The 15,075-nt window shown below is 46.7% G+C and overlaps 1 protein-coding gene across 1 annotated transcript in view; it reads left to right on the top strand.

The window, feature by feature from the left end:
* AFF3 (AF4/FMR2 family, member 3) overlaps nt 1-15,075 on the top strand; it is a 533,195-nt gene that overhangs the window by 489,018 nt on the left and 29,102 nt on the right. Inside the window, exons 16-18 of the mRNA XM_011956656.1 lie at nt 930-1,054; nt 6,087-6,288; nt 10,309-10,433. Of these exons, the coding sequence (XP_011812046.1) occupies nt 930-1,054; nt 6,087-6,288; nt 10,309-10,433 (452 nt within the window). The remainder of the gene's footprint in view (nt 1-929; nt 1,055-6,086; nt 6,289-10,308; nt 10,434-15,075) is intronic.

The following is a 15,075-nucleotide window of genomic DNA, read 5'->3' as shown; positions in this document are numbered from 1 at the left end:
AGAGACGGGGTTTCACCATGTTAGCCAGGATGGTCTCGATCTCCTGACCTCGTGATCTGCCCGTCTCAGCCTCCCAAAGTGCTGGGATTATAGGCCTGAGCCACCGCGCCCGGCTGAAAACTAGAATTAAGGCATCAAGAGATAATAGCTTCTGCTTGCAGTTCACAAAAGGCAATTTTTTTTTTCTTTTTTTTTTTTTTTTGAGATGGAGTCTCCCTCTGTCACCAGGCTGGAGTGCAGTGGTGTGATCTTGGCTCACTGCAATCTCTGCCTCCCGGGTTCAAGGGATTCTTCTGCCTCAGCCTCCCAAGTAGCTGGGACTACAGGTGCCCACCACCACACCTGGCTAATTTTTTGTATTTTAGTAGAGATGAGGTTTCACCACGTTGGCCAGGATGGTGTCGATCTCCTGACCTCGTGATCTGCCTGCCCCGGCCTCCCAAAGTGCCAAGATTACAGGCGTGAGCCGCCGCGCCTGGCCAAGGCAATAATTTTTAAAGCAGAAAAGTCCAAGTTTGCCACTGACCTTATGGCATGAACCCCAGAGAACACACACTTGCTGTACTTTATTCTGATACCAAGAAATGCCAAGGTGAGTGCCGCTGGAGCTGCAGTGGGAACTCGGACCAGGGCTGCTTTGGAGGACTAAATCCTAAGCCCATTGATGGCAGAGCAGCTGTCAGAATTCAAAATGTTGAATCATGGCGTCGTGCCTCTCCTCTCCATCAGCTGTCGATTGTAAAACCGACAGATTTCATCCTTGCTTGTTGAGGAGCTAATGGGGAAGCCATGGCAGGGGCACAGCTGCTCAGGTTACGCTTCGGGGAAGCCAGGTGAGTGGGGCTCCCAGGAGGCCTCACTCTGTGGAAGTCGGCACCTGGGAACTCTTGAAATCCAGTGCTGATTGACTTTAGTTTATTCCCATACAGTGTGACAACGAAGACGACTACAGGGAGATCAAGAAGGCCCAGGGAGAGAAAGACAGCTCTTCAAGACTGGCCACCTCCACCAGTAATACTTTGTCTGCAAACCACTGCAACATGAACATCAACAGGTACGTGCATTCCCTCCAAAGTGGAAGTGAGCTGGAGAGATCTCTGGGTCTGAAAGTCACCTGCTGGGTTGGAGGAGGGTCGGGCTTTCTGAGGACTACTCTGGTCTAGGTCTGCAGACTTGCTTCCCTCCTTTAACCCAAGTCTTATCATTATGGCTACACATGTGCCACATACTATAGCTCCAGATACTCATGCAAGGTACTTCTCCATAACCAAAGACTAGATACTAGTTACACACAGCCCTACTCCCCAGGATATGCCCTTCCCCAAAAAAACTTAATAACTGAATTTCTAATCAATTTTTTTTTTTTTTTTTTTTTTTTGAGGCAGAGTCTCGCTCTGTCGCCCGGACTGGAGTGCAGTGGCCGGATCTCAGCTCACTGCAAGCTCCGCCTCCCGGGTTTACGCCATTCTCCTGCCTCAGCCTCCCGAGTAGCTGGGACTACAGGTGCCCACCACCTTGCCCGGCTAATTTCTTTTTTTGTGTGTATTTTTAGTAGAGACGGGGTTTCACCGTGTTAGCCAGGATGGTCTCGATCTCCTGACCTCGTGATCCGCCCGTCTCAGCCTCCCAAAGTGCTGGGATTACAGACTTGAGCCACCGCGCCCGGCCTCTAATCCATATTTTAATGGTAACCACTAAACTCATAAGAACACTAAGCTTATTACACAGACGAAGAAATACACACTTCAAGCCGAATCTCCATGTGCAGCACCTAAAGCAATTAATTGGATATAGACTAAAATTGTGGTCTTAGAAGGGTCCGTGCTCCCGAGGTTAAATGGCCACCCAGACACTCCTCTCAAGAGGTTCCAGATGGACCCACCCAGCACTGAATCCCCTCTTTGATGAATGGCTTACAAGCAAGGCAAAATCCCAGGTATTTATTAGAAACGAGTAGCTTATCATCAGTCATAGAAGCGCTTTCCATTTTGAAATACCACAGCACGGAGACCACTTTTCCTCTCTAAGACACTCCTCACCCTCTCTGACCATATACACAGAATTTTAAAGGGAGATGAATGGCTCAGCACAACACATAAAAATGTAAACTGAAAGGTTAGGAGAAGATGTAAAGCGGTGCTAAAACTTGGCGAGGAAATTGGAGAGCGAGGGTGCACGCACACAGGCCCACTGCAGTGCCGGAATCACCTTGGAAGGCGAGGGCTCCTGTGGGTCTGAACGGGAGGGAGGGCTGCCCCTGCATGCTGCCCGCTCCTCGGTCCTCTGTGCAGGGTGGATGCCAGCCCAAAATATTGGGAAAGGGGAAATGGGGAAAATGTGGTACCCAAATATTTTTAAATGTGCGAAATCATTTAGTACGTGTTAATACACTAAATAATCTAGCTGATCTGGTGGCTTCCATAATTTCTAAGCAGTGAGGAATATAAACCGTGTGTGTGCACAACTGCAATATGATAGGAAAATAGCTGTGATTTGGCCGGGTGCAGTGGCTCATGCCTGTGATCCCAGCACTTTGGGAGGCTAAGGGAGGCGGATCATGAGGTCAGGAGTTCAAGACCAGCCTGGCCAATATGGTGAAACCACGTCTCTACTAAAAATATTAAAAAGTTAGCTGGGTGTGGTGGCACACTCCTGTAGTCCCAGCTATTCAGGAGGCTGAGGCCAGAGAATCACTCAAACCCAGGAGGCAGAGGTTGCAGTGAGCTGAGATTGCACCATGGCACTCCAGCCTGGGTGACAGAGAGGCTCCATCTCAAAAAAGAAAAGAAAAAAAGAAAATAGCTGTGATTATACCAGTGACACAGTCACAGGTGTTGGTACTACTGCTCCTGGTAAACCATGACTCTGGTTTCATACCTTCACTCATAGTTGAAGGAAATGCTCTATTACAGTGAGAGGTCAGTGAAAACGAAGAGGTCACTTCTCCATTCAAGTTCTTGGACCCCAAGTTAAAAAACTCTTGCTCTAGAGGCTTAGCCTGGCAGAGCCTCCTAGTTCTGATGGTTTGATTTATGTTAAGTAGTGACACAATGCATATAAAATACTTAGAGTTCTTTCTGGGAAAAGTGGTCTGTGTACCTCTGGAACTGTGACTACTACTATCAAGTTTTACCAGTGTTGTACAGCAGTCCCAGAGAAGGGGGAATTTCAAAGAGGAGCTCCCAAGAAAGTTTCTTTGGTCAACCTGAATATATATATAAACTTGCAGTGATGAAAAACCGACAGTCATGATGTCCATGATGATATTTAATGTCACAGTTTTGTTTTTCATGCACTGTGAAAATCATGAAGTATGTCAAATAATAGAGACCGAGGAAAAGGTCTTCACTCACATTTCGACAAACAATTATAGTCAGGCAGTTCACATTATCTTCAACATCGGCATCTTCGCCGTCGCTAGATGAGTAACTTTTGATTCTCCCAGAGCACTTTTGCGTAATACACCCTCTATGTTGTTAGACACACAGTGCTTTTGGAACCAGAAATCTATCACCAGAAATTATATCCCCACATGTATCCATTTGCATAACATTCAGAACCTTGGTTTTGTCATTTGTTCTAGAGGCCTGTGTTTGTAATCTCTCCACTGTGACCACCAGCTAAGGAAATTGCTTTTCGAAGTGACTTTAATGGCTTGTTTGCGGTGATAACGAACACGTGCAATTAGGAGAGCCCAACCCCAAGAATAATGAGTCAATCTTTGTTAGATGACTTTACCGTGTTTTAACTGGCTCTACCAGCTGACCTCTATAAGTATCCTAAATTAGCGATGACTGAGTTTTTTTCAGACTAATCTGTCTTCCCCAAAGAATACTTTAAGGAATAGAGCCCTAACAATATAATATACATTGCAAACTCAAATGTAAGTGAATCCCTCTTCACTGATGGTTGATTTTGGAGAACATTATATTCAAGCACAGACAGTAGTTTTGAAGGTGAAATAAGGAGTTAGGAATCAGAAGCTGTAACTTCTACTCACCGTTTTTTTTTTTTCTTTTTTTTTTTTTGAGACGGAGTCTTGCTCTGTTGCCCGGGCTGGAGCGCAGTGGCCGGATCTCAGCTCACTGCAAGCTCCGCCTCCCGGGTTTATGCCATTCTCCTGCCTCAGCCTCCGGAGTAGCTGGGACTACAGGCGCCCGCCACCTCGCCCGGCTAGTTTTTTTGTATTTTTAGTGGAGAGGGGGTTTCACCGTGTTAGCCAGGATGGTCTCGATCTCCTGACCTCGTGATCCGCCCGTCTCGGCCTCCCAAAGTGCTGGGATTACAGGCTTGAGCCACCGCGCCCGGCCCACCGTATTTATTTATTTAGGAGACAGAGTCTTATTCTGTCGCCCAGGCTGGAGTGCAGCGGTGCAATCTCAGCTCACTGCAACATCCACCTCCCCTAAGTGATTCCCCTGCCTCAGCCTCCTGAGTAGCTGTGATTATAGGCATGCACCACCACACCTGGCTAATTTTTTATTTTTTTTTTTTTTTTAGATGGAGTCTCACTCTGTCCCCCAGGCTGGAGTGCAGTGGTGCGATCTTGGCTCACTGCAAACTCCTGCTCCGGGATTGACACCATTCTCCTGCCTCAGCCTCCCAAGTAGCTGGGACTACAGGTGCCCGCCACCATGCCTGGCTAATTTTTTGTATTTTTTTTAGTAGAGACGGGTTTTCACCATGTTAGCCAGGATGGTCTCGATCTCCTGACTTTGTGATCTGCCCACCTCGGCCTCCCAAAGTGTTGGAATTACAGGCGTGAGCCCCTGCACCCAGCCAATTTTTGTATTTTTAGTAGAGATGGGGTTTCACCATGTTGGCCAGGCTGGTCTCAAACTCCAGACCTCAAGTGATCTGCCCACGTTGGCCTCCCAAAGTGCTGGGATTACAGGCATGAGCCACCACACCTAGCCTCCTATTCACTGTTTTTATATTCTAGGTTTAATCTGATCAATCCCTGGTTAAGTCATAAACTCAGATATTAAGAATTGGCTTTACATATTGCAGGTTGTTCTCTGGTTTTATTATTTTCTATATAATATTTAGTACAAGCTCAGATGAGATAGCAAAAGTCTTTTTGGAAATGTAGAATTCAGACTGGGTGCAGTGGCTCACGCCTATAATCCCAGCACTTTGGGAGGCCGAGGCGGGTGGATCACCTGAGGTTAGAAGTTCATGACCAGCCTGGCTGACATGGTGAAACCTCGTCTCTACTAAAAATAAAAAAATTAGCCAGACATGGTGGCAGGCGCCTGTAATCCCAGCTACTCGGGAGGCTGAGGCAGGAAAATCACTTGAACCCAGGAGGCGGAGGTTGCAGTGAGCCGAGATGGCACCATTGTACTCCAGCCTGGGTGACGAGAGTGAAACTCCATCTCAAAAAAATAAAAAGAAATGTAGAATTTGGCTGGGCACGATGGCTCATGTCTGTAATCCCAACACTTTGGGAGGCCGAGGCACCTTGAATCCAGGAGTTCGAGACCAGCTTGGGCAACGTGGTGAAACCCCATCTCTACAAAAAATATGAAAAATTAGCCAGGTGTGGTGATGTATACCTGTAGTCCCTGCTACTCAGGGGACTGAGGTGGGAGGATTGCTTGAGCCCAGGAGGTTAGGGCTAACAGTGAGTCAAGATCCTGCCACTGCTCTCCAGCCTGGGTAACAGAGCCAGACCCTGTCTCAAGAAAAGAAAGAAATTTAGAATTCATTTATTGTTGTTGACTCACTTTCCCCCTGCTTGCTCCTTATGCTTGTTAGGAACACAGTAAGTTGTTTTTTGGGTATTTTGAGATCCTTGGATAAAGGACTTGGAAAATGAAAGTGTTACTAGTCTTAGTGGCATCCTTTGGTGCTGGCTCCAGAATTACTATCATCCTGATGGGGAAAGAAAAGAAACAGTGAGTGAGACTTGCTTCTTGTTTGTTATGATCCTAATGCCGTTAACTTGTTTCCTGGTATAATAATTCCCAAGAAGCTTCTCCCACCAACAGGTCCCAGTTGGGTGTTTGGGTCATAGGAAAACATTTACCTTTTTCCCCTGTGCTGACTCTGTGACATTCCATTACTGTCATTTCCTTTTTCAGTGTGGCAATACCAATAAATAAAAATGAAAAAATGCTTCGGTCGCCCATCTCACCCCTCTCCGATGCATCTAAACACAAATACACCAGCGAGGACTTAACTTCTTCCAGCCGACCTAATGGCAACAGTTTGTTCACTTCAGCCTCTTCCAGCAAAAAGCCTAAGGCCGACAGCCAGCTGCAGCCTCACAGCGGAGACCTCACGGTTCGTTGCTGCTCTTCCTTTCCAACTAAAACCAAAATGAGGGGCCGGGCACAGTGGCTCACGCCTGTAATCCCAGCACTTTGGGAGGCCAAGACGGGTGGATCATGAGGTCAGCAGATCGAGACCATCCTGGCTGGCACAGTGAAACCTCGTCTCTACTAAAAATACGAAAAATTAGCCGGGCATGGTGGCGGGCACCTTTAGTCTCAGCTACTTGGGAGGCTGGGGCAGGAGAATGGCATGAACCTGGGAGGCGGAGCTTGCAGTGAGCCAAAATTGAGCCACTGCACTCCAGCCTGGGCAACAGAGCGAGACCCCGTCTCAAAAAAAGAAAAAAGAAATTGAGCACCCCCAAGCTCTGTCTGTAACCTAGCACAGTCTAAACACATGCTTGAGGTCCCTTGAGAATTCCTGAATGCCACCCACTTCTAGGAAGAGCCAGCAAAAGACATCCCCCCTCACCCTCCCAACAGAGAGCGGGGAAGAGGAACCCTGCTGAGGGAGGGTTCTAAGCCTCTGTTGCTTAGGCAGGATTTTATTTTTCTGTCTGAAAAGAAAAGACCTCGAAGTAATACCATCCCGGGACAAAGGAAATTAGGAGTTTGAACCAACCAACCTTTCTATTGGGAAAAATTTCTGAGCCCAGGGATGAAAGCCCACACTGAAAGCTACAGGGCCCGCACTCGGCCCTCATTGGCCAGTGTTGCAGCCACAGTGGGGGAACTCCCCCACTTCCCCTTTTCCAGTGATCTCAAGGGTGATTCCAGCACGACCCAGGGGAAGAGCAGGGGACTTGGGTTCACAGTCTGACCTCACCTCTTAGCTACAGTGTGATCTTGGGCCAGTTACTTAATCTCTCTGCTCCTATTTCTTTACCTGCAAGATTTTAAAAGAGATAATATTATGAAAAGATCCCCACTGGGCGTGGTGGCTCACGCCTGTCAGCCCGGCACTTTGGGAGGCTGAGGCAGGCGGATCGCTTGAGGTCAGAAGTTCAAGACCAGCCTGGCCAACATGATGAAACCCCGTCTCTACTAAAAATACAAAAATTAGCCGGGCATGGTGGCAGGCATCTGTAGTCCCAGCTACTCAGGAGGCTGAGGCAGGAGAATTGCTTGAATCTGGGAGGCAGAGGGTGCAGTAAGCTGAGATCTCACCACTGCACTCCAGCCTGGGTGATAGAGCAAGACTCTTGTCTCAAAGGAAAAAAACATAAAAAGACTTCTGACACCTAGGGACACCTATGCAACTAACACTATATGTTAGTTCCTCTTTGCTTCCATGCCAGCCTCTAAAAGCCAGTGGCCCTGGACCACTCATCCTCTCAGGAACATTAGTTACTTCCATACCCTCTCCCATGGTATTCACTGTGCCTATCAAAACCAGCTGGGTGGCCAGGCATGGTGGCACATACCTGTAATCCCAGCTACTCAGGAGGCTGAGGCAGGAGAATCACTTGAACCTGGGAGGTGGAGGTTGCAGTGAGCCAAGATCGCGCCACTGCACTCCAGCCTGGGCGATGGAGCGAGACTCCATCTCAAAAAAAAAAAAAGAACAGGACTCTGCAAAGAAAGATGAGGGAGGGAACAGAGTGTGTAACACTTTATCCCATGAATTAAAGATTGTTAAAAGTTGCTGGAAGTTCCCACAAGAGCCTCAATCTTACAGCATCCTCAGGAAATTGACCTTCTTTTGTGCACCCTCGCTTGGGAGCAGTGGTCTTTAATTCTAGACTGAAAGAATTGGGGAAGACCTATATTAGAAAAACATGGAACAAAAAGCCACCAACTCAAGTTTTTTTTTATTTGCCTTAAGTCATGAGCAACTATGATATGCAGAGAACTATAAACCAATTATAGATCTTATTTAGTTATTCTTCACCACACAGGTGCTTATTTGGTAAGTACTTACTACGTGCTGGGCACCAGAGATGCAGTCACAATCCAGCGGATTCCATTTGTGCCTGCATGAAGCTTACAGTTAGCTGGGGAGAGAGCCTCATACAGGGGATCACACACATCCATGACTCAGCACCAAGGGTTTCAGTGCTAAAAAGGGAACTCACAAAGAACTAGGAGCTCTTATAACAAAGAGGCTTGAATTAGTCCTAAGAGTGGCAAACTTTTTCTGCGAAGCAGGTTTTGACATTTTGGACTGACTAGTTACTTGTGGTGAGGCTGTCCTGTGCAACATAAGATGTTTGGCAGTGTCCCTGGCCTCCACCCAGTAGATCGTATGAGTACCCACTGGCAGTGGTGACAACTAAAAATGTCTCCAGGCATTATCAGTTTGCCCCCAGTTGAGAACTGCTGCTGTAAAGAATCAGATAAATAACCTAAGGGTTTATGGGCTGCACGGTCTCCATCCTGGCTACCCAACTCTGCCATTGTAGCAGGAAGGCAGACAATAGATAAATGCATAGGCAGGATTCATTTCCAATAAAACTTTATTTACAAAAAGAGCCAGGTTTGACTCCCTGTCCATAGATGGCTGACCCCTGATGTGAGATCTCTAAAAGGCAAGTAGGCATATAGTAAGAGGCAAAGAGCATTACAGGCAGAGGAAGCAGCAAGTGCAAAGCTCCCAAGAAAGAACTGGACACCGGCCCATGAGTCTGGGGCACAGAGGCCGCAGGCAAAGAATGGCTGAGGGGCCACTTGACTGGGATCGCTCCTTTTACCAATAGCAAGCAGAGGCCACTGGAGGAGTTTAAGAACAATTTTTAAATGTTGACATCTGAGTTTCCTGGTCTTCTGTAACAGTAGACCCTAACCTTTACAGTGTTACACGTAAAAGCAGTCCATATTTAAAGCAGCATTTGTATACACTCAATTTTAATTACTTCAGAGAAACCATTTGCATTTCCTAACCTCAGATGTGGTTTTATGATCCATATGTTTAGCACACAGTAGGTGCCATGTAAATGTTTCTACTCTGAGTAAGGTGATTTTTAAAACTTTTCCACAGACTAATGTGTTCCATATATGTATGTGTGTGTGTGTGTGTATATATGTGTGTGTGTATATATATGTGTGTGTGTGTATGTGTATATATATATATGATGGACTTTTGTTCTTGTTGCCCAGGCTGGAGTGCAATGGCACAGTCTCAGCGCACTGCAACCTCCACCTCCCAGGTTCAAGTGATTCTCCTGCCTCAGCGTCCCAAGTAGCTGGGATTACAGGCGCCCGCCACCACGCCTGGCTAAATTTTGTATTTTTAGTAGAGATGGAGATTTGCCATGTTGGCCAGGCTGGTCTTGAACTCCTGACTTCAGGTGATCCACCTGCCTTGGCCTCCCAAAGTGCTGGAATTATAGGTGTGAGCCACTGCACCTGGCCTAGAATTTATTTTTTAGTAATTCCTAGTGATTCCCATTGACTCCTTCTGGTCTTCACAGACAGCCAATGAGAGCCAGCAAGCCTGTGAGCTGAGTGACTTATCTTTTGCAAGAGGCAGTGATGGTGAATGGTTCTGAAAGCGTGGTTCCAGGATCGCGGGTGATTGCAGCATCCGCATCACTGGGAACAAGATGGAAGGGCAGATTCTAGGTCCCCACCCCAGCCCTGCTGAATCCCAGACTCTCAGTATGGAGCCTGGCAATCTGTGTTTTCACCAGCCCCCTGGAGGATGCTGATGAAAACTGAACTGGCCAGCCTCCAGTCTAGCGAACTGGGAAAAGTAGGCGTCTAAACCCTAACCCCTGGCCTCCACCACAGTCACTGAGTGTGGACAAGTTGCTGAACCTCACCAAGCCTGTTTCTGGATCTGTAAGAGTGGGTGTCATGACTTCCCTTTGGATAGTGTCATGAGAATGACAGTTGAGAACACAGGTAGAAGCCTTCGGCAAATACCTAGAAGGCATGTATTTATTGAGACAAAATCACTATCTATTCTAATACAGCACACAAAGATGTTCTGTAGAGCCAAAGATATTCTATGTATGTATGTATGTATGTGATGGCTGCTCGCTTCACCAGGTGGCCAGTTTCTCAAAGACATGTGTTGTTTCTTGTTTAGAAAGCAGCTCACAACAATTCTGAAAACATTCCCCTCCACAAGTCACGACTGCAGACAGAGCCGTGGTCTCCAGGCTCCAATGGCCACAGGGACTGCAAGAGGCAGAAACTTGTCTTCGATGATATGTAAGTTCAGACTTTTTTAATATGGTGAGGGGCAAGACAGAACAGAAGCTGCTCAGGTGGAAGGGGCGTGGACACCTTGGTGTGGCCACCTTCAGCAACAGTGTGGCCTTTTTTTCCCCTGGGACTTGGTCATTTAAATGTCCCTCGTGAAGGGAATTGGAGCCTTAATTTTGAGTGCATGCCTGAGTCCTGGTGGGGTTTTTGGGTAGACAGAATAATCAGTGCTGACAGGGTTGGACATCAGAAGACAAAGGCGAATAGCATTAATGAGTCTTAGACTTCTAAGCACTTGTACCGTGGGTTGTCGGCGGTTTTATGCTACTAGAAAGAGAAGCATTGTTGTTTTTGTAAATTATAATAGGCAATGAATAATAGTGATTTACTCCTGAAAGCTTTTTTCCTCCAACTGCTATATTCTTTATAATAGTATAAATGATTCTTCTATAGGAAAAAAAAAATGCCATCATCCTTCACCCAATTCTAGCACTTTCAGTCTCACCCAAGTATAACTTCCATTCCCAGCATCATTTTAAAAGGAGGAAAAGCAAGAGGAGAAGATGAACAAAAATAACATCCTGGAATGCTCTCGAGAGGCTGAAAATGACAAATGAGAAATGATCAAATGATGCTGAAAATTATTTCAGCTCTTAGGGAAAATGTATGTGTCAAGGACAAGCCTGGAAGGCAGAAGATACTCAGTTTGAATCCTCTTTTCAGGTTTAGTGGTCCTACGGACGTCAAATACATGGCTGGGTGAGGCAGGAAACATTCAGGCCCAGGGTGCAGCAGCTGCAGAAATAGGCTCTCCTGCCCTCCGAGGGCTTCTAGTCTAGCTGAGACAGACTGCAAACCACTAACCCCACTGGATGTTGGAACATAAAACGGTTCTACGTGTCCGAGAGTCCCAGTGACAAATGCCACGGCTCACTCAGCGGGGCCCTCCTGGGATCCATTAAATGACATCTCCTAAGGGGTATCACATGGAGCAGAGAAAGCACCATGCAGGGGGGTGGCTACTCCAGCCTTATCGTCCACCCCGCTCCTCCATCCGTAACTGCCACCCGGAGTCTTGGCATGATCTATTTATTCACCTCTGTACACTTCCTTGGGAAATTTAAAATACTAAGTTGTAGTCTTCAAGTACTGCATGGACTCCCGTAAGCTAATTAGGGTACAGAGTTGTGGGGGTGAAAGCCAAGTCCACATTCGTTGTTTGTTTTGTTAAGTGAACACATTCCAAGGTAACTGGGTGTAGGAAAGCTTGAGGGCAGCCCAGGAGGGCATGTGTGTTTTCTTTCTTCCTGTGGTGGCAGCTGCGTCCCACCCACACTCCTGGCCCTCACCACCGCCTTCCTCTCACTGTCTACATCGCCTTTGCCAAGCAGCCAGGGAGGTAGGTGGTGATTCATCCCCAGGGAGGGCATGGAGTGGGCGTACAGTCAGGTGGCAAACTACATTTATAATTAAGGTTTAGGATATAAATTGTTCATGTGAACTTCAGCCATTTGTAAAAAGAAGAGATTAGAATTGTGTATAAGGATAACGTGGAAATTTGCATTTGGAAGTCATAACCCAACAACATGATCAAACAGAAGGAGCATTAGACCCTGAGGTACTCACACCACCGCATACTTGCAGTAGATGGTTCTGAGAGCGTGGTATATACACACAAAATACAAATACATATGTCATATTAAAATGCAAGGAATTTTCCAGTGTATGAACCAGAAAGCTAGGTCAGAAACAGCAACAACTAAATGACTGTGCTTTGATCTACAGGTACTTGGACTTTTTTTTTTTTTTTGGAGACAGAGTCTTGCCCTGTCACCCAGGCTAGAGTGCAGTGGTGTGAGCATGGCTCAGTGCAGCCTCAAAGTCCTGGGCTCACGCTATCTTCCTGCCTCAGCCTCCTGAGTAGCTGGGTCTACAGGTGCATGCTACCAACCCCAGTTAATTTTTTTTTTTTTGTAGGAAAAGTGTCGCATGGCTGGGCACCGTGGCTCACAGCTGTAATCTCAGCACTTTGGGAGACTGGGGCGGGTGAATCACAAGGTCAGGAGTTCCAGACCAACCTGGCCACAATGGTGAAACCCAGTCTCTACTAAAAATACAAAAATTAGCTGGGTGTGGTGGTGGGCGCCTGTAAGCCCAGCTCCTCCGGAGACTGAGGCAGATAATTGCTTGAACCTGGGTGGCAGAGGTTGCAGTAAACTGAGATCGTGCTACCACACTCCAGCCTGGGCAACAGCGAGACTCTGTCTCAAAAAAAACAAAAAAAGTCTCACTGTGTTGCCCAGGCTGGTCTCAAACTCCTAGCCTCAAGCAGCCCTCCCACCCCAGCCTCCCAAAGTGCTGGGATTATAGTCAGGAGCCACCATGGCTGGCAGCCCTTGGACTTTTTATAAGAGGAAATGTCTCTCAATCTGCTATGGCTGAAACTAATATAATTTTGTCACTATCCGTGTCAACAAAGAGGCCGTTATCCTTTGTTCTTCCCATTAGCAATACGTATAATTTTCCTGGCTGACAGCCACAATGAAACTGTTTCTCCTTTTATGGATATAGATATAATAGAATAAAAAAGCACTGTTTCGTATCCGTCGTATGGAGAGATAGATGTCGCATTCCAATTGCCATGTGTCCCGACTGATTTGAAATCCATAACAGTAAAATAAATATGCAACTCAAACAGCCACTCAGCCGTCGAACGAAGAAAGTTGTGGAAAGATTCTTCAAGCTTGAAAAAGCAAAAATAGGCCGGGCACAGTGGCTCATGCCTATAATCCTAGCACTTTGCGGGACCGAGGTGGGTGGATCCCTTGAGGTCAGGAGTTTGAGACCAGCCTGGCCAACATAGGCTGGTCCCATCTTTACTAAAAACACAAAAAAGAAAAATTAGCCAGGCGTGATAGCATGTGCCTGTAATCCCAGCTACTCGGGAGGCTGAGGCAGGAGAATCACTTGAACCCAGGAAGTGGAAGTTGCAGGGAGCTGAGATCGCGCCACAGCACTCCAGTGTGGGCCACAAGAGTGTAACTTCGTATCAAAAAGAAAAAAAGGAAAAATAGGCATCGTCTCTTCCTTTAAGCAGTAAAAATAAGCAACCTTCAAGAGATCACTGGGCTAAGATGTTACCTAAAATTGTGCAAAACGTCTCCCAGGTTCCATTTGGTACATATGGAGTACTTACTAAGTGCCAAGTACAGGCACAAGAGTTGAAGTATAACGATTAATTAATTCTCAGTTCTTCAGGGGAGAGAGAGGCACATGGTGACCTCTCCAGGAAGGTTTCCTAGGATTACTGAATTTAATTCTCTACCTCCTCCCTGCCCACCTCCATTCTGTGCCAGCTTCCCCACCGGCACCCTCAGTGACAGAGGAAGACCTCAGCCCCATCACTTCCCTTGACTTCTCTTCACCGAGGGTGAAGAGTGAACTTTAGCCCTTTTTAAAAACAAGCAGTGAAATGACCAAAGAGAGGCCACCAATGGAAGAAAAGAAAGGACTAGATAATTAGCACTGGAGTGATTTCAAGTTGATGAAAATCCAGTTACAGTGATCCAAAAAGTAACAGATGCCACACTGTCATTTAATTTTTAAAGCCACATCGTGCAGCTTTTTAAAAAAAGTAAACTCATCTCTTTGTATTATAAATATGTGTTAATGGTTGAATAAACATGGGATTTAGACAACAGCTGAAGCCAGTAGGCTCTCAATAACAAGTGTTGCATGAACCCAGCTGAATTATAAATGACATTCCCAGGAAGGAGTGCCTGCAATTTTTTTTTTCTATGACTGTAAGTAATCTACGTGCAGGTGAACGTAAATTCATGGGCTTCCAAGCCCCGTTTCCTATGTTACTTACCAAAAATTAGCCTGTAATTCCTGGAATGTCTGTAAACAGGCACCAGTTAGTTCCTTTGGGATATAGACAGAACTGAGCAGAATAACATTTATTTTAAAAATGTGATCCAGGTCAGCCTGTCCTTTGTACGTTGTGGGCTCATATTGGTGGCGGTGCGACCTCACCTCCTCCCCCTGACATTTAGCAAATACACAACATTCACTGCTTGACAATGACGGTATTAAGGTGACACTAGTATGATTACCAAACATTTGTTTAAAAAACAGATCTGTAAGAACGTATGTCAATGAATAGATAGCACTTGATTCAACTTGAGGCCTAGAAACTGATCTTACTAGTGCAAAGCCACGAGCTGTAAGTCACTTGGTATCATAATTAGTGACGGGGGAATTCTCCGCTGGGGAAAATGGAGAGTGAACACCTGTGTCACGAAGGCCTTGGTACAGAAGTCCTGAACAGAGCTACGTGGTGATGAGATGCTTGGCTGGAAAACCACCTCCTCCATCCTGCCTGCCGTTCTGCTGTGCTGGGAAGCCAGAGAACCCCAGGTGCCAGGGCTGCCTGCCGCTCCCCGGAGGAAGTGCTGGCTGCTGCCTGTATGTCACATGGAAAAGTCAGTCACAATCAGCACATTCAGCCAAACCACCCAACGTCCCTTCTGTCCCCATGGTGCCCGTAACAGGAGCCCGGCTACCTGAACCTCCTAACAGTGAGGAAAGACTGACGATAGCCGCCAGGCACTGAAGGTCATGGCGTGTGAAATGTGGCCACGGGGAA

The sequence above is a fragment of the Colobus angolensis genome, unplaced genomic scaffold (genome assembly GCF_000951035.1).
Source record: "Colobus angolensis palliatus isolate OR3802 unplaced genomic scaffold, Cang.pa_1.0 Scaffold42, whole genome shotgun sequence".
Classification (NCBI taxonomy): domain Eukaryota; kingdom Metazoa; phylum Chordata; class Mammalia; order Primates; family Cercopithecidae; genus Colobus; species Colobus angolensis.
The sequence above is the reverse complement of the archived record's forward strand: the minus strand, read 5'-3'. Positions and strand labels throughout refer to the sequence as shown.